Genomic DNA, 19,761 nt, shown 5'->3' on the forward strand with positions numbered 1-19,761 from the left:
AGAGCAAGGCCTGAAAATCATTAGGATCACTCTGATTAAAATCTGCTTGTTGCTGGATGGTTAAAAAGCTGTACAATTTTAAAAGACTAAATGTGTTTAAACATAGACTGTATATAGCTGGACAGAGCATGGTCTCTCAAAAGTGAAGCCACCACAGGTCGGGCGCCCTCTGCTGTTCGGTTGCAGAAAGCTGTGTAGCCCCACCCATTCCCATAGGTTTCAAGATTTTGGCTTCATTTTCATTGAATGAATGGGAACGGTGACACGGCGTCCATCTTTTTTTACAGTCTCAGTGTTTAAAAGAGTCTGTGGTCCTTTGACCACATGTTAAATGAAAACCAGCTACCAATGGAAGACTCAGAACACCTCATAATAATTGACAAAAGTGACAAAATCAAATCAATCAATAAGAGATCAGCGAAATAAAATCCTGACCATGTAAATCAACAAGCATTTTGAATGATCTGGGTTGGTGATGAATGATCTATTCCTCAGTTATAGAGTTTTCATGTCTATCAAGTTAGTTCAGCTGATGTCTGTAAAAAAGATTCATGTTCCACATTTATATAAAAGTGCAGATATACACATTTTACATTCCAGCTACTATCAGTGTTGTCAGTGAAAATGTTTGGGCCTAAAAAAAGGGCTCATAGAATAACACGTCTCTTCAGGTGGTGAGTCTGCGGTATATTTTGGATCACTATACAAGTCATTCTCTTTTCAACTTTTTTTGCCACTTGTGCAAAACAAATCTAATCACATGCTTCAAAATCATCAAGGTGTTTTTCCATTAAATGCAGAATTGTGCTACTTTTTTTTCATTGTGCCCAGAGAATTCCTTTCTCACCTTGTAGTACTGTAGTATGTCGAATGTTAAGTTTTGAAATTGTGGAAATTTTAGGGCTTTTGTTCTAATTTCGTAGTTTTTTTTTATTACAAAATGCTTGAAAAATGCACACTGCAAAATGTTTTTTATTTAATAGAAAAAAAAAACAGAAAAAACAAGCAAAGCATAATACTTACATAACTAGTAATATAAATACTAGAAATACTGTTCAATGTGCTCAACATTCAGGTGAATCACTTTTTCTTCTGTAAAAAAAAACATACCGAGACTTTCTCTTCTCATAACCCAGCAGATCAGCTGTTTGGAATTCAGATGCTGTAAAACAGAACAGTAGAGGCTGATCAGACATTGAGTTATGCTGTTCAGCAAGAATGGTATATGTGGGAAAGAGAAATATACACAATTAACAAATATTTGTACAGAGGCATGGTGTTAGCAACTTACAATAGTTTCTCCAGTTTACATTGTGGATCCTCCAGTAGATCAGAAAGCTGCTTCACTCCTGATTCTCCTGGTTTATTGCGATTCAGGTTCAGTTCTCTCAGATGAGAAGGGTTTGCTTTCAGAGCTGAAGCCAGGGCAACAAATCCTTTATCAGTAATACTGCAGTTAGACAGCCTACAGAGAGAAAAATAAGTTAATGAGGAGCCAACAAAGCAAAAGACCAAAAACATGACTTTTTGCCTAAATGCGAAGCATTATGTGCGACAGAAAATTAACACTGCTAATCACCCTGAACACTACATCCCCACTGTGAAACATGGTGGTGGCAGCATCATGCTGTGGGGGACAGGGGAGGTGATCAGAGTTGATGGGAAGATCTATGGAGCTAAATACAGGGAAATCCCTGAAGAAATATGGAGGCAGCAAAAGACTTGAGACTGGGGAGGATATTCACCTTCCAGCAAGACAATGACCCTAAGGTTACAGCCAGAGCTACAGTGAAATGGTTTAGATCAAAGAATATTCATGTGTAAGAATGGCCCAGTCAAAATTGCTGTTCACAGATGTTCTTCATCCAACCTAACTAAGCTTGAGATGTTTAGCAAAAAGGAATGGCCAAAAATCTCAGCTCTAAATCCACAAAGCTGGTAGAAACAAAGACTTGCAGCTGTAATTGCAGTGAAAGGTAGCTCTACTAAGTATTGATTTAGGGGTCTGAATACTTTGCAGTCATATGTTTTAGGTTTTTATTTGATTAAAAATTTTAAAACCTTTGCAATTATGATCTACTTTTTTAAGAGATTGAGATTTCGGTATACCATTCAAAATTTCAATAAAATGAATTTAAGTTTGTGGTTTTAAGGTGACAAAATGTGAAAACGTTCAAGGGGTATAAATGCTTTTGCAAGCCATTGTATGCAACACACAAAAAGGGACATGATGTCTTATACTTTATCCAGAAATGAATGGCTATTATTTGTTTGCTATGGATACTTAGAATGTTTAATACACGTATTTAAACATGAACTGCAGTAAAGAATTGCATATCTGAATAACATAACCCAGGTAAAAAGTTTTATTTGTGAAAAATTATTAATATCTACACACAAAGAGATAATTTGATAATCTCACCCTAGTATCTCCAGTTTACAGTGTCGATTCTTCAGCCCAGTGCAAAGTAGATTCACTCCTCTGTCTTGCAGCAGTTCATTGAAGCTCAAGCTTAGTTCTTTTAGACATGAAGACTTTGAGCTGAGAGCTGGGGCTAAAGCTGCACAGCTTTCCTCTGTAAGGTCACAGTCACTTAACCTGAGATAGCATGATGATAATAATGACACACCAGAAATAAAATACATACACACATATTCATAGTGATAAAGGGGTGGTCTTACTTAAGTATCTCCAGTTTACAGTGTGAACTCTTCAGTCCAGCAGAGAGCAGCTTCACTCCTGAGTCTTGCAGCCGATCATTATTAGTCAAGTTTAGTTCTCTTAGATTTGAGGCTTTTGAGCTGAGAACTGAGGCCAGAGGTGTACAGCATTTCTCTGTGAGATTACAGTTGCACAGCCTGTGAGGGGGATAAAATATATGGTAATCAAACATACAAACACACCCATCAGTTTTTGGGTGTAATCTTTGGAAGCCAGTCATAAAAGCTTGTCAAAAGTCAGTGTAACTTTGAATTAAGAAGCATTAAAGAATAACATAATAAATACTCACACAGCTCTTCTAGATGCTTTCACCACTGGTAGCAACCTGAGAAGACATTCCTCTGATCGGTCATATTTCCGCAAATTAAACTCCTCCCGCACATCATCTGAGTTCAGCAACACAAAGACGAGAGCTGACCACTGGGCAGGAGACAGACTGACTCTACTGAGACACATGTGGTCTCTTCTGATCACATATTCTAGAACTTCTTCCAGTAGAGATTGATCATTCAGCTCATTTAGACAGTGAAACAAATTGATGGATTTCTCTGGAGAGGGATTCTCCCTGATTTTCTCCTTGATGTATTGGACTGTTTCCTGTGTGTTGTGAGAGTTCCTTCCTGCCTGTGTCAGTAGACCTCGTAGAAGAGTCTGATTGGACTCCAGTGAGAGACCTAGAAGGAAGCGAAGGAAAAGGTCCAGGTGTCCATTCTCACTCTGCAATGCCTTGTCCACTGCAGACTTGAGGAAGTCTGACATTGTGGACTGTTTGGAAATATCAGAGAGATCAGTGGTCAGCTGTTTTGTGAGATATGCATATAATGCAGCCAGAAACTCCTGAACACTGAGGTGAACAAAGCTGTACACTTTACTTAAGTGCAACCAAAACTCTTCTCTAAAGATCTGGGTGCAAACACCTAAGAGTACTGACATGTCTGAGACATCAATTCCACACTCTTTCAGGTCTTCCTCATAGAAGATCAGATTGCCCTTATCCAGCTGTTGGAAAGCCAATTTTCCCAGGGCCAATATACTCTCTTTAGTCTTGTGAGGATCAGGGTCACATTTTCCTTGATACTTTTGATCCCTGTGTTTGATTTGAAAGATTAAGAAATGTGTGAACATTTGAGTCAGAGTCTTTGGAACTGCTTCAGCCTCTGCTGTACCTAACAATCTTTTTAGAACAGTGGCTGCAATCCAACAGAAGACTGGAATGTGGCACATGATGTAGAGACTTCTAGAGGACTTCACATGTTTAATGATGTTATTGGCCAGGAACTGGTTTCTGATTCTGTTCCTGAAGTATTCTTCTTTCTGGTGGTCACTGAACCCTCGGACCTCTGTTACCCTTTCAACATACTCAGGAGGGATCTGATTGACTGCTGCTGGTCGAGAGGTTATCCAGATGAGAGCAGACTGGAGTAGATTCCCCATGATGAGGTTTGTTAGAAGCACATCCACTGAGGCTTTATGTCTTTCATCGCACAGCAATTCATTAATTAGAAAATTGAGAGGAAGTCGACACTCATCCAGACCATCAAAAATAAACAGGATTTTATGAGTATCACAGTCTACAGATTGTAATTGATTTAGTTCATGGAAAGAGTGATGAAGAAGCTCCATCAGACTCAGTGGTTCCTTTATTACATTCAGTTTTTTGAATGGAAGTGGAAATATAAAGTCAATGTCCTGATTGGCTTTTCCTTCAGCCCAGTCCAGAATGAACTTCTGCACAGAGACTGTTTTTCCAATTCCAGCAACTCCTTTAGTCAGAACTGTTCGAACTGGTTTGTCTTTAAAGAGATCATTGCAGTCGATGGGTTTCTCTTGTGTTTCTGGTCTCCTGGATGCCGTCTCGATCTGTCTGACCTCATGTTCATTATTCACCTCTCCACTCTCCCCATCTGTGATGTAGAGCTCTGTGTAGATCTCCTTCAGAATGGTTGATGCTCCATGCTGTGAGATTCCTTCATTAATTCTTGTATATTCCTGCCTTAGTTTAGATTTGAGTTTTTGCTGATATGCTGTAGCCAGCTCTGAAGCACAAACAAGCAAGTAAATTCACAGATACACATAGTGGCCAACATTTATCATGTTATATCAGGTTACTTATGAACCGTAATGAATCGAAAAAGCCCAAAAACATTTAACACATTAATAAGAATTGACCATGATAATTTACTTTGTCAAGTCCTAGTTCTCTTTTTTGTTTAATTTATCAATATGTTTTAAATTTATTTTCACTTTTTGCTTTTACCTGATCCAATCAAGTGTTCTATATGACAAAGCACACCAACAAAGCAGAGGCGATTGCTCCAAGACTGCAAGGGAAGCTCAGCTTCCTCTAAAATGTCAAAAAATAAGTGATCAAATATATACTGATGTGTGTACATGTCATTGACTAAATATGCGTTTCTGAACTTTTGTTCATAATTAGATTCTTGTCACTGGTATCGACGTGGCTTAAATACTTTTAATGCATTAACAGTAATATCCCAGAGCGATGTTATAAACCCATGAGAGGGAAAAAACAGATCACACACTTAACTTATCTTTGAGTTATCTTTGAGTATTACAGATTAGATTATGAATAAAATGTCTGATCAGTCTCAGCAGTAAGTTCATTGAAATCAAAGCTTGTAAATTCTACAAAGTAAATGAAATTTATGTACAGATCCAGTTCCATCAAAGAGTGTTAAATAGTGCTTTAATATTAAGGGTAAAAAAATATGTCTTTGATCTGAAAAATTGAATTAAAAGAGATCATTACAGCAGTATAAAATTGTTTTTCGTTATCAACAGTGAAAAAATTATTGGGTTGTTAACCATATACTAAACAATTAGTGATATCTGCAGTACATTATTTAAAATGTTCTGCATTGTGGATTAATAATAAAGTCATCCAAACTATAAAAAAATCATAAGGAATTGTGTGGAAATTATAAGGAAAAATGTGTTATTTTACATTTTAAAGTAGCACCTCTTGCTTTGATATCATATTTGCATATCTTGTCATTTTCTAATAAGGAATGGCTTTCAGTTAAGAGCTGTGCTGAACTTGGCATGAGTTAATTACTTGAATTTCTTGGTCTCTCAATGTGACAGAGAGCATCAGTTGTGTTGTGAATTAGTTAGAGTTGGTATACAGTGAATACTCCTATTTGATTAATATTCTAATCCATATTATGACAAAAACTACTCAACTAAGTAAAGAAAAAAGTACTTTAAGAAATGAAGGTCAGTTAATCCGAAACTTTTCAAGAACTTTGAAAGTATCTTCAAGTGCTGTCACAGAGACTTCATAAAATGATGAATCTGGCTCTCATCGTGACTTTCCCAAAAACAAATGTCAAGAGTTACCTCTGTTGCACTGAATAAAATAATTTTCAAATTTATCAGCCTCAGGAACCAGAAGTTAACAGCACCCAAGATATGAGCCACCTAAAAGCTTAACAGAGTATTTTGGTTTGTTTTAAGTCTACTACATGATTCCTTATGTGTTCATTCATAGTCTGGATGACTTTAGTATTAATTTACAATGTCAAAAAAAAGAATATAAATAAAATCAAGGAATGAGAAGGTGTGTCCACTGGTACTGTACATGCAACTGTTACCTTTAGAGAGAGTGGGAGGACTAGAAGAGGCTCCAGTCTGAACTGTAGAGGAACTGGAAACCTCTGGACCTGAAGGAGACATTATAACATTACCATAGCAAATTTAACCTGAAAAAAGCTAACACCAAACTCTCAAAAAGAGGAAAAAACACCAACATTATAGATCTGATGACCAAGCAGACAGTGGTAATGGCTGATAACACTTTACTTTAAATTTGTGTCAAAACACTGATACAACCATAAATACTGGTAAACATTGGTTCGAATCCCGGTCTTGCAGCTTGCAATCGTCTGCCAGAGCACCAAGAGTGCAGAATTGGCCCTGCTCTCTCCCCACATCACTTCTAGGGTGATGTCGGTCAGCACAAGGCATCTGTGAGCTGTTAATCTATTGGAACCGAATAGCTGCACTTTCCTTTAAACATGCTAGAGCTATTTGGCACTGCGACATCAGCAGCAGCAGTACGAAAAGAGGCGGGGACTTCACATATGTCTGGCTAACTTTACATGTCTGAGGAGGCATGTGCTAGTCCTCACCGGCCTTGTATTTGGGCATCACTAGTAATAGGAGGAGTAGAGCTAAAAAAAAAAAGAGGAAAAAACACCAGTCATATAGATCTGATGACCAAGCAGACAGCGGTAATGGCTGATAACACTTTACTTTAAATTTGTGCCAAAACAGTGACACAACCATAAACACTGGTAAACATTGGTTCGAATCCCGGTGTTGCAGCTTGCAATCATCTGCCAGAGCACCAAGAGTGCAGAATTGGCCCTGCTCTCTCCCCATCAGCACAAGGCATCTGTGAGCTTAATCTATTGGAACCGAATCGCTGCACTTTCCTATAAACATGCTAGAGCTATTTGGCACTGCGACATCAGCAGCAGCAGTATAAAAAGAGGCGGTGATTTCACATATGTCTGGCTGACTTTACATGTCGGTCGAGGCATGTGCTAGTCCTCACCGGCCTTGTGTTTGGGCTAGTAATTACTAGTAATCACTAGTAATAGGAGGAGTAGAGCTAAAAAAAAAAAGTGTGGGTGGGATTTTCAGCATAGCAAAATTGGGGAGAAAATTGGGATAAAACAAAAACAAAAGTATCAATTCATGCTGTATCATATTTCCCTATATATAGTCCTGACTTTACATTAACATGTGCAACAGATTGTTTCATCAACAGATCTTTAAAGACAGTCCTTAATACATTATTGGACATAATCTGTTTTTACATGTTTATAGCCAGGTTCTCTTAAAGTTGTAGCAAAGTTGAAGTAAAAAGTTAAAACTTAGGGTGCAAGCACTAATAAATTAACATTTATCTGCACTTTTCTCAGCTTATATATGTAAATATAAGAAGCACTTAGCTTTGCTCCATCACTCACCTCCCTGTACGATGGTGATGTGCAAAGGAGCTTGTATGGTATTTCCAAAAAACCCAGGAGAAGCAAGTCTTCCACCGGTCTGAGCATTCATGTTGATTTCCACCGGACTGGTGCACGGTGGTGGAGTTTCCATTTTTAACTCAATTAGTACAATAATACTCCAGTAATGATTTCTGTAATCTCTCTACAAACATTGGTTTAATCCTCTCTTTACCGTGAGGCTGCTGAGTGTCGCTTTCAGATCAACTAGTTTGGTCTGGTTTTGTTCGGTTGTCTGTGGAGGAAGTGAAACTGCACTGCTTCTCTCAGAAAGTGGGTGGAGCACATATCTCTGGTAAACAGTTCCACTGTCTGGCAGCTGCAGATCTACAGTATACACATGTGCCAGAGAGAGAGAGAGAGAGAGAGAGAGAGAGAGGAGAAGAGAGAGGAAAAGAGAGTGGAAAAGAGAGAGAAAGCATTTCTGCAGTTTGAGTTTCAGTTGAGGACACTGAGCATATATGAAAGAGTGTGAATATTGTATACAGCTCCTGAAAAAATAAAGAGACCACTTCAGTTTCTGAATCAGTTTCGCTAATTTTTCTATGGACGTTGTGTTATTCTATAAACTACAGACAACATTTCTCCAAATTCCAAATAAAATATTTTAATTTATGACATTTATTTGCAGAAAATGAGAAATGGCTGAAATACCAAAAAGATGCAGAACTTTCAGACCTCAGATAATGCAAAAAAAAAAAAAACAAGTTCATATTTATTAAGTTTTAAGAGTTCAGAAATCAATATTTAGTGGAATAAAACTGATTTTAATCACAGTTTTCATCAGATCTTGGCATGTTCTCCTCCACCAGTCTTACACACTGCTTTTAGATAGCTTTACGCCACTCCTGGTGAAAAAATCCAAGCAGTTCAGCTTGGTTCGATGGCTATTGATCATCCATCTTCCTATTGATTATATTCCAGAGGTTTTCAATTTGGTCAAATTAAAGAAACTCATCATTTTTAAGTGCCGGTTTTACTCCACCTGGTCTGGCAACAGAGCTGTTTGGAAGAATCCTTAAGCTTGTCAGGATGGAAAGAATATGCTGCCTCTGGTCCAGTTTGTTTTCTGTCTCTTGTGGCTGCAGCATGCTGTTTGCCTGCCATTGTGTCCCTTACCTAGCAAACAGGGCTGATTGTGGAATGGGTAGTGTGTGGGATAAGAGTAAAAAAATAAACAGCTTTGCTCCATAATGGAACATTCAAAAGGAGAACATACAGGCTAAAGCACTGCTGTGAGGAGATGCAAGGACATAAATTTAAAATGTTTTTTCACATCTGATGACACACCCTGATCATTTTATGAGTTACTCCAGAAAATATAATACTTAATGGCCCTTTAAGTAGATAAGCTATTGCTACAAAATATTTGCTACAAAAAAAACTACATACTTACACTTTTTAAACTGTTAAAACACAGCAGCACTTGTTTAGTTAAACAACCAGTCTTCAAACAACTGATAATATGTGCTTCTGTCTAGATTGACACCCCTGAAATATCAGACAAGCTCAAAAACATTCCATTGATGGCCAAAAAATACAGGCCAGAAAAGACCTTTCCGTTAGTATTGTTACAATGATTCATTCAAAGGTTAAATAAAACCAATTTCAATACCTGTTTAATGTTGTCACTATCATTTATTAGTGCCCTCTGTTGGTCACAGTTTCCCATCAGTGCTCTTTGCTTGTCACTGCAACCCATAATCTCTCTGAATGTTTAAAGCTGCAGATGTGTTAATGCTAAAAAACAGTGTGAGAAGACTGGATGGGTAAAAAGCTCAGTGCTGCATGGATTCCAACCAGCATGTTAAATGAAAAGGAGCCACCAGAGGGCGACACAGAACACCTGATAACTACAGCTCTGAAAAAAAATAAAGAGACCACTTCAGTTTCTGAATCAGTTTCTCTGATTCTGCTATTTATAGGTATATGTTTGTATAAAATGAACATTGTTGTTTTATTCTATAAACTACGGACAAAATTTCTCCCAAATTCCCCCAAAATATTGTCATTTAGAGCATTTCTTTGTAGAAAATGCAACAAAAAAATGCAGGGCTTTCAGACCTCAAATAATGCATAGAAAACAAGTTCATATTTATAAAGTTTAAAAGTTAAGAAATCAATATTTGGTGGAATAACCCTGTTTTTTTAATCACAGTTTTCATGCATCTTGGCATGTTCTCCTCCACCAGTTTTTCACCCTGCTTTTAGATAACTTTATTCAAGCAGTTCAGCTTGGTTTGATGGCTAGTGATCATCCATCTTCCTCTTAATTATATTCCAGAGGTTTTCAATTTGGTAAAATCCAAGAAACTAATAATTTTTAAGTGGTCTATTTTTTTTTCAGAGCTGCACGTGACAACTGGCGTTACCTGTGTCACTCCTCGTAAAGCAAAATGCTCTCTTGTGTTTTAAGCCTTAGCTGTTGTGAGTGAGCACTCAGTGTAAATAAACAAAGCAAATAAATAAATCAAATTTAAAAATAAAAGTTCACTTAATCAAATCATATTCAGCCAAAGTTATTGGTCTCACCTTTGCTGTTTGTTTATGAAAGCATTCTTTTAAAATTCAGATAGTCATCTTGGTGTGTTGATGAAGGATCAATTCCCTGACACAAAGTTGTTTCTGATACAAAGTCTTTCAAGGTTTTTTTTAATTTTGGAATGGCTGTACATGGTCCACAACTCACATTTATATAAAGTGTAGATACACAGATTGTGCTGTAAAGAAAATCGGTATCACTTTATAATACTGTTCCATAGTTAATAGGTAACTAAGCAGGAACTAAGCAGTAACTAATTAATAGTGCTGCATTAACACCTAAATATTTTCTATTAACTACCAGGGAGTACTGAATAATTACTCAGTAGAGAGTACTGAACTAATTATTATAGTAGTTCACTATTAACTTCACAATAATTACTGAGACTTACATATCTCCCAGAGAACTACTTACTAATTATGTCTCCTTTATTATAACTATTCATTAATTACTGCTCAAATCAACATTAACTACTGAAAACCTTTACATCCCACCTGGGGAACTATAGATCTAAATCAGTCTACACAAACAATTATTCTGTCAGTGGTGATATTAAAGGCATATTTGAGTGACACCATTTGTAGTAGTAGTAACCTTAATTACCTTATTATCCCCAGTTCCTTCCAAATATTAGCAACATATAGTAAAATACTTCAGTGTGTATTACTCTGCTTAACCATCATTTTTGGAAGAAAAAAACAACATTATAACATAATATTATTGCATAGAAGACATTGATGAAAGTTCTCCAGAAGGCATCTAAGACTCTAAGAATGACTGTAAGACAGTAATAATGTAACAATCATTGCTTTAATATTAGGTATCAGCCTTATAAAAGTGCATCTTCAGCCTTTGCAGTCTCACAGAGATTTATTTCACTGCTCACTATTAGGGTAATTACGGTAATTTCACAGCGGACGCAGCTCTCCTGGTCCTTCGTGTAAATTCTCTGCTGTGCTGCTGCTGCTGGAGGAGGAAGATTAAGAGAGACTCTGCTGCTTTCATATTTCTGTATTTGATTGAAAATAAACTAGTAATCAGGATATTGAGATCTTTTCCAGCTGATTTTACCCCCGGATCAGAGGAGGACTCTTTGTGGGTTGTTAAACAGCTTTAGGATGTGTGTTAGCTAGCTAAGTTAGCTAAGTTGTGTGTGTAGTTAGCGTTAGCCAGCTAAGTTAGCTAGGTTATGTGTGTGTTAGTTAACTGGCTAAGTTAGCTAGGTTATGTGTGTGTTAGTTAGCTAGTTTAAATATGTGTTAGTTAGCTAGGTTATGTGTGTTCGTTTGCTAGCTAAGTTAACTTTTATGTGTGGGTTAGTTAGCTAGGTTATATGTGTGCTAGCAAGTTAAATGCGTGTGTGTTAGTTAGTTAGCAAGCTAAGTTAGCTAGGGGAAATGTGTGTGTGTTAGCTAGGTTAATTGTGTTAGCTAGTTTAAATGTGTGTGTTAGTTAGCTAGGTTAAATGTGTGTTATTATTATTATTATTTTTTTTTTTTTTTATGTATATTTCCCTTTATAATACTGTGACATGATCTGCAGTAACTCCTAAAGAAGAACACAGTAACTCCTCAGTAATTAGTAATTAGTTAACATGTTTCTCACTTTATAATACTGTGACATGATCTGCAGTAACTTCCAAAGAAGAACACAGTAACTCCTCAGTCATTAGTAATGGGTTACCATGTGCTGCTGTTAACTCCCGAAAAAAGAAGACGGGGACCCCTTATTAATTATCTATGAAGAACACAGGGATGCCGTTCGTTATCTAACACAAATATTTATTCATTTAAACATGATTTCCCCCAGAATAAGGATCTAGGACACAGCCTAGAGTAAAGCTGTATGTGAGCCATCACTTCTACTGAGCACATCTCCAGGAGGACCGAAGAAGAGCACAGGTTTAGAATAAACACCTGTAACACACTGACAGAATATTACAAAAATGGGGGTTAAGCAGACTACTGCACATTTCAGTGTGTCTAACATTTGGAAGATATTGAACATACTAAGGTAAGTAAGGTTAATATATGATAAGTGGTGTCACTGGCTTTAATATCACCACTGATAGAATAACCTGCTGCAGCAGATAAACACACTGATAGAGGCTAGCGGTCCGGCGCTGTGGAATTACCGTAATTACCCTAATAATGCGCACTTAAAGTCTGTGAGACTGCAAGGCTAAATATGAACGTTTATAAGGTTGGTGCTGAAAATTAAAGCAGTGACCACTAAAACAAAATTGAGTACAGTCAGTCTTAGAGTCTTCTGGAGAACATAAATAATGTCTACTATGTAATAATATTACGTTATTCTTTTATTATTTTTTTTTTCTTTTAAAAATGGGGTTTAAGCAGATTACGACACACTGTAGTATTTTACAATGTGTTGCTAATATTTGGAAGATAATGATGATAGTAAGGTAATTAAGGTTACTACTACTACAAATGGTGTCACTCAAATATGCCTTTAATATCACCACTGATAGAATAATTGTTTGTGCAGACTGATTTAGATCTATAGTTCCCCAGGTGGGATGTAAGGGTTTTCAGTAGTTAATGTTGATTTGAGCAGAAATTAATGAATAGTTATTATAAAGGAGACATAATTAGTAAGTAGTTCTCTGGGAGATATGTAAGTCTCAGTAATTATTGTGAAGTTAATAGTGAACTACTATAATAATTAGTTCAGTACTATCTACTGAGTAATTATTCAGTACTCCCTGGTAGTTAATAGAAAATATTTAGGTGTTAATGCAGCACTATTAATTAGTTACTGCTTAGTTACCTATTAACTATGGGACAGTATTATAAAGTGTTACCTTACTGCTTTACTTGCTGTTTATTTAGATAAGGAACCTAGTTAATTAATATGCTTATGACGTATATTGGTGCGTTGCCTTCTCCATTTCCGCGCGCTCTGTGGGCATGGATTCAGTGATGTCATTCGAAAATACCCTAAAAGTCTTCCGGAGTAGGATACACTGATGTAACCTCCGTTGAAAGCCTATTCAAGGTGGATTTTAGGCGGCTTCTTTTGTCTCCTACGGTATTCAGACAGGCGGCAAGATGGCGTCACGAAATCAGTTTCCGGGTCACGGAGGAGAGGAGGAGGATCGGTAGGAAAAAGGAGACACTTGTGGGGTTTCTGGACGCAGCCAAAGTCACCTGCTGTTATATAGCTTCCAGAGAGTGTAGATAAAGTGAGATAAAGATTCTGAAAATATGAAGGATTGTCTATATTTGGGGCATGAATATTCACTAGAATGGATTCCTCCTTTAGTAGAGTTCCTTGAATTATAATGATTCGTCCTAACTTATCTTTAATTAGCTTATTCACCTTTAATGGAATAGACTCCTGAATCAAAATCATGACCCCCTTGCTTGGGAGTTAAAGGGGGCTGAGAATATATTCCCTTTTCCCTTTCTTCTTTTAATGTTTAACTCTTCTTTGTGCATTAAATGTGTTTCTTGAAGAAAGACCACAGATTGCATTAGTTTAATTCTACTTATTACTTGTTTAACCTTTTTTAGTTTCCGTAACCCTCTGCAATTCCATGATGTAATTTTAATGTTTAGGTCTTTAAACATATTACATATAATGAAACAGATTTCCCAATTTCTTAAAGTCCTTCATTATTATGCAAAAAGCAGAAAAGTTTAAACTTATAACCTAACTTTTACCCCAACTTATGTCTCGCAAAAACAAAAAAGAAAAAACAGCAAAAAAAAAAGGTAAAGAACAAATAACAACCCCTAAAAAACATGAACTCCCTCTCAGTTTCCAAAAACTGAGTACCCCCACTTAAACTTTAGGGTTCCCCAAATAGCAAACTGTTCTTCTCTAAAACGAGGATCAGCAAAACTGCTTACCAAAATCCAGATTTAACGTCTGCTACCTCTTATTTCTACACATTTTTACAAAAAATATACATACATTATTTGGACTGTATAGCGTACCACATCACCTTACTAAACAGTAAATTATATTCGCTTAAAAAGAACATGTAAATAACTCCTACTCGTTATTTAAAATAGAGTCACCACTTAAACCAAGAATAAGTGCTAGTGTCCATTTTTGAAGAAAACAACCTTTTGTCAATAATAACCTTACCCTTAGTGTGATATCGTGACGCACAAAAACTCTTAAGTCCAGATGAAGGTTTACTACTTTAATTCTCCATTTGTTCTCTGACAAACATGCCTGCAGCTCAACATGGCAGTGCTGACTCTCACTCTAGTCTAAACTAGCACAACTCTGCACAACTAAGGATACTGGGAACCCCTAGTGGACACTGAAGGTACTACATCCCTCCCCCTTTAGGCTAGAACACAATACTATATACTACTATAACTAAGGTCTATTACCTATTACAAACAATTATGTTCTAAACATCTAGTTTTCATTTTGTCTTTAAGGAAAAGTTACATAAAGTCTTTAAACTTCAATGGAGTATGGAGCATGGAGGATCAGGCTTTACAAATGTGACTTCTGGTTCAGCCTGTTGTGCCGAACTATCCTCACAGTTCTCAGTTGCGGTTGGCACAGACACTTGCACAGTCTCCTGTACTGATGCAGGTATCCTCACGGGACTTTCCATCAGCTCCTGAATTCCACCAGAACTGCAACCTCTCAGCTGATCAACATGTCTTTTACAAGTGTGCCCATTTCCCAGGACCACTGAATAAGACAATGGACCAGTGCAGTCCTCCACAACAGCTGGAATCCACTTCGGACCGTATCCATAATTCCTAGCTAGAACTTCATCTCCACTTGTGAAACGTCTCAGTTTGGTCTGTCCATCTCGATTTTCTTTTTGTTTTAGTTGTTTGCTTCTCACCTTGGCCTGCAGGTCTGGTATGAGCAAATCAAAGGTAGACCTCAACCTTCGGGACATCATCAATTCGGCTGGTGACACCCCTGTAGTTGCATGTGGAGTTATCCGATAGCTGAACAAGAATCTAGACAATTTGGTCTCAATGGTGTCTCCATTTGCTTTCTTTAGACCCTCCTATAAGGTCTGCACAGCTCTCTCGGCCAACCCATTTGTTGAGGGATGGAAAGGGGCAGACTTCACATGTCTGATGCCGTTCTGCTTCATGAATGTCTCAAACTCAGCACTTGTGAAACAGGGCCCATTGTCTGAGACTAGCACTTGTGGTAGACCAAACACACTAAAACTCTGGCGTAACTTTTCAATGGTGATCTGAGAAGTGGATGATTTCAGTGGGTAGGTGTCTAGCCATTTTGAATGAGCATCCATGATAACTAGAAACATTCTTCCCATGAATGGCCCAGCATAGTCTACATGAATCCTAGACCATGGAGCTTCAGGCCACTCCCATGGGTGCAATGGTGCGGTTGGTGGTGCTTTTTGATTACTCTGGCATTGGTCACAGGACTGGACTGTTTTTTCTACATCCTTGTCCATTCCAGGCCACCACATGTATGACCTGGCCAACCCTTTCATGCGAGACATGCCTGAATGTGTCTGATGAAGACATTTTAACAGCATTTCTCTCCCTTGCTGTGGTATTACTACTCTTGCTCCCCACAGTACACAGCCATCACGAGCACTTAACTCCAATCGTCTTTGGAAGTATGGTTTCGGCTTCAGTAGGCCATCCTCTCAAGACACATCTCCATGTACGTGTGATAACAATGGATCCTTGGCTGTCCAGCTCCTAATCTGTTTGGAATCTACAGGAACAGCATCCACACAATCCATCATCAGAACTTGCTCGGTTTCTTTTTCTTCTCCAGGAGTCTCAGGAAGGGGTAGTCTACTTAAAGCATCTGCATTGGAATGAAACTTTCCTGGTCTATAAACAATCTGATATTCATAGGCACTCAGCAATATCGCCCACCTTTGAACCCTAGGGGAGCCCATTTGTGGTATGGCCTTCTTCTCCCCAAATAAGGCGACTAGCGGTTTGTGGTCAGTGCAGACAGTGAATGTACGACCATACAGATACTTGTGGAACTTCTTTATTCCAAAGATGATGGCTAATGCTTCCTTGTCCAGTTGTGAATACTTCTTTTCAGCTGGAGACAAAGTACGTGATACAAATCCAAGTGGACTCTCACTTCCATCTGGCATACGGTGAGATAACACAGCTCCCACCCCATAAGCTGAAGCATCACATGCCAGTATGAGATCTTGACTTGGGGAGTAATGTACCAGTCTCGTGGCTGATTCCAGTAACTTTTTGGACTCACGGAAAGCTTTCTCTTGGGATTTACCCCAACCCCACTGTACATCCTTCTTCAGTAGTGAATGCAGGGGAGCCAACAGTATGGACAGGTTCGGCAAAAATTTCCCATAGTAATTTAAGAGGCCCAGGTAAGCTTTCAATTCTGAGACACTCTTTGGACTTGGCACACCCACTATGGCTTGCACTTTGCTCTCTAAGGGGTGTAGTCCTTGGAGAGCTCTATGGCCTATACTGCACTTCTTTTTGCAAGAATGAGCACTTGTCTTTCTTTAAGCGCAATCCTGCCTTTTCCATTCTGGTTAGCACCTCCTCCAGGTTCCTTAAATGCTCTTGCTCATCAATTCCAGTTACCAAGATGTCATCAAGGTAAATAGCTACATGAGGAATTCCTTGTAAAAGCCCCTCCATTACCCTCTGGAAGATAGCTGGAGCTGAAGCCACTCCAAATGGAAGACGATTGTAAGTGAATAGGCCACGATGCATGTTCACTGTCAAATACTGTTTAGATGAATCATCTAAAAGTAACTGTAGATATGCATGGCTCATATCCAATTTTGTAAACTGCTTTCCACCTGACAGTGTTGCAACAAGATCTTCCACACGAGGTATAGGGTATTGTTCCAGTGTAGCGACTTGGTTCACAGTCAACTTGTAATCTCCACATAGTCTTATTGAACCATCTGGCTTCAATACTGGCACAACTGGAGCAGCCCACTCTGAGAATTGCACTGGCTTAATGATTTCTTCCTTTAACAGCCTGTCAATCTCTGCATTAACCTTAGCTCGCACAGCATAAGGAACAGCTCTTGGCCTGTAAAACTTTGGTGTAGCACTGGGTGGCACATGTATGGTAGCTTTGGTACCTACCAACGTTCCCAGCTCTTCTTTAAACACCACTTCATGCCTTTTTAAGACTTGCTGTAGACTGGGTCGGTCTGATTTCTCTTGGATCTCTCCCAGGGTAGACGAATCTCCTCCATCCAACTTCTGCCTAGTAAGTTGGGACCATCTCCTGCTACTACAAGGAGAGGTAGGGTCTTTTGTTGCTGTTGGCTGCTTACTGAGACCCACGCTTGGCCTATTACCTGAATGGCTTGGCCTGTATATGTTTCCAACTTGACCTTGGTAGGGCTCAGTTTTGGAATTTCCATGTTCCATGTCTCATTGAAACTTGCCTCATTCATTAAGGTAAGGCTGCACCCTGTGTCAATTTCAAACTGAATGTTTTTCCCATTCACTTCCAAGTCCACAGTATATGGGGCAATTTTCCTTCCTTCATGCAATTCAATGCAATTTGTGAGTTATGCATGCCAATGCAGCAGTTTCTTCAGAGCTATCACTGCTGTTCTCTGTAACATTGTGAGAGTAGTGATGAGAACTATGCCCCCTTTCTGTTCTCAGTGGTAACATTTTTTTAGTCTCTTTTCTCTTTCGTTTATTTTTGCAAGCCCTCGCAATGTGACCAAATTTTCCACAACAGTGGCACTTTTCTTGTTTTAATCTGCATTCTGATGCTTTATGGTTAATCCCTTTACATCTGTAACACTCCTCACCAGCATCACTCTGGGCTTTCCTTGACACAGCTCCTGCAGTCTTCGTTGATGTTAAGCTGTTACATGTCATAGCTGTGTTCTTGAGTTGCAGATCCTGGGCATGTTTATTTGCTGCTTCCACAGATTTAGCAATTTTCAAAGCCTTCTCGAAAGTCAGGTCTGCTTCAGACAGCAACCTTCTCTGTATTCTGTCATCGTTTATTCCACAAACAATCCGATCTCTCAGCCTCTGCTGTAGGGTGTCTCCATAGTTGCAATCCTGTGCAAGATGGCGCAGCTCTGCCACATAGTCAGCCACTGACTCGCCCTGGCTTCTATCACGGGAATCAAACTTGTACCTCTGCACAATCTCACTTGGTTTCGGGTTAAAATGTTGACTGTTTAAAATGTGTGACCGTCCCTCGTATGTCACCAGGAGTCGAGCCGGAGGAATCATTCCGAATCGCAGTCCTAGCACCCGGAGCCGCCGCCTCACTCCGTCAAACTCCTTTCGCCTTCTGTGCACACCTGGTGCTAGATCTTAGTAGAACCACACCGGCTGGATCTGCTCTTTCACCAAGGCTGCTTTCACCACTGCTTCTTTATCCTTGTAATTCAGAAACTTCATTATCACTGTTCTTGGGGAATTGGTGATCTCCATTCTTGGACCAACTCTGTGAGCCCTCTCTATTGGGAATTTCGTCCTAGAGGGCCCCATGCCTAACACATCTGGTATCCAACTCTCGAGAAAACCACTCGCGTCGGAGCCCTCTGCTCCCTCAGGCAAACCAACTAATCGTAAGTTGGATCTCCTTGATCTTGCCTCCATGTCTATTACTTTCACCCTTCAGGGATTGCACTTTAGTTTGCAGCGTGATGATATTGTCCTCGGTTGTTGAAATCCTCGTCTCCGCCTGTGTAACTCGTTCGGTACAGTCCGTGATATCTTTCCTCACGTTTTCGATAGCCATTAATATGCCGTCGAATCTGGTGGAAAACTCTGACTTCATTGTGTCTATAGCTGCCAGTATGGTATCGGCTATCTCGTGCGAGCTTTCAGTAGCCGCCGGGTTGATTGTGCCCCCTGTTGTGCCTTCGGGTTCCTGGCTAACACTAGCATAAGCCGTACCCTCGGCCTCCGTGGCTATGCTAGTAGTTCCAGCACTAGACGTGTTGCTCGGCGTTGCCAAGATTGTAGAGTTTGTTTGCGGCTTTGACTTGTTTTCTTTTGTAAGTTTGGCATTATCTCTCGTCTCGTGATGAATCTGGATCAAACAACAGTCCCCCAAACAGGTTTTTAGAAAGGATTTAATTGACGAGGTAGCAGAGCCGATAAACACGCGTCCTCTCAGCTAGCCGCCATAACCGGAAACCTATCTAATTATTTTAAGCCATACAGACACTGTGTGATTTTTTTAATCGGGTGCTGAGATCTCATCCGCATGTTTGAATGGTTTGTCCTGTACAAAAACGCACCTGATTTATATGCTGACACTGTACTGGCAGGCTGAGAGACTGAACGTCACGCAGCCCCAAAGCAGTAGAATTAGCGCCAAATCCACGCCAGAGCCGCGCACCTATTAATCAACCTGCACCATCCATCTTTAAACGCGCAGATGAACGCGTCTATTTCCTTTGTTAATTTATGTATAATTGATGTATATAAATGTGGTATATCATGATATACATCGTTATCGTGATATAAAAAATAAAA

The 19,761-nt window shown here is 39.0% G+C and overlaps 1 protein-coding gene and 1 pseudogene across 1 annotated transcript; both read right to left on the reverse strand.

The window, feature by feature from the left end:
- Positions 1–954: 954 nt before the first annotated feature.
- Positions 955–8,016, reverse strand: LOC103041537 (NLR family CARD domain-containing protein 3). Its single transcript, XM_049486518.1, has 7 exons — positions 7,720–8,016; positions 6,337–6,405; positions 3,012–4,758; positions 2,683–2,859; positions 2,423–2,599; positions 1,292–1,465; positions 955–1,162 (listed from the first exon to the last, which is right to left on the reverse strand). Exons 1-7 carry the CDS (start codon positions 7,850–7,852, stop codon positions 1,156–1,158), a joined length of 2,484 nt encoding a protein of 827 aa, XP_049342475.1. The 5' UTR covers positions 7,853–8,016; the 3' UTR covers positions 955–1,155.
- Positions 8,017–14,744: 6,728 nt separating this feature from the next.
- LOC107197408 (uncharacterized protein K02A2.6-like) lies at positions 14,745–18,504 on the reverse strand (annotated as a pseudogene).
- Between the last annotated feature and the right edge of the window lie 1,257 nt (positions 18,505–19,761).

This window comes from Astyanax mexicanus, chromosome 13, assembly GCF_023375975.1.
Source record: "Astyanax mexicanus isolate ESR-SI-001 chromosome 13, AstMex3_surface, whole genome shotgun sequence".
NCBI classification, from domain to species: domain Eukaryota; kingdom Metazoa; phylum Chordata; class Actinopteri; order Characiformes; family Acestrorhamphidae; genus Astyanax; species Astyanax mexicanus.

What these genes read in the sequence shown, in the direction of transcription:
- LOC103041537 (XM_049486518.1), bottom strand. Translation starts at nt 7,852, where the DNA reads ATGGAAACTCCACCACCGTGCACCAGTCCGGTGGAAATCAACATGAAT. An exon ending in CATCACCATCGTACAGGGAG is followed by an intron (nt 6,406 to 7,719) that starts GTGAGTGATGGA and finishes TGTCTCCTTCAG; the next exon opens with GTCCAGAGGTTTCCAGTTCC. An exon ending in TCCTCCCACTCTCTCTAAAG is followed by an intron (nt 4,759 to 6,336) that starts GTAACAGTTGCA and finishes TTTGTGCTTCAG; the next exon opens with AGCTGGCTACAGCATATCAG.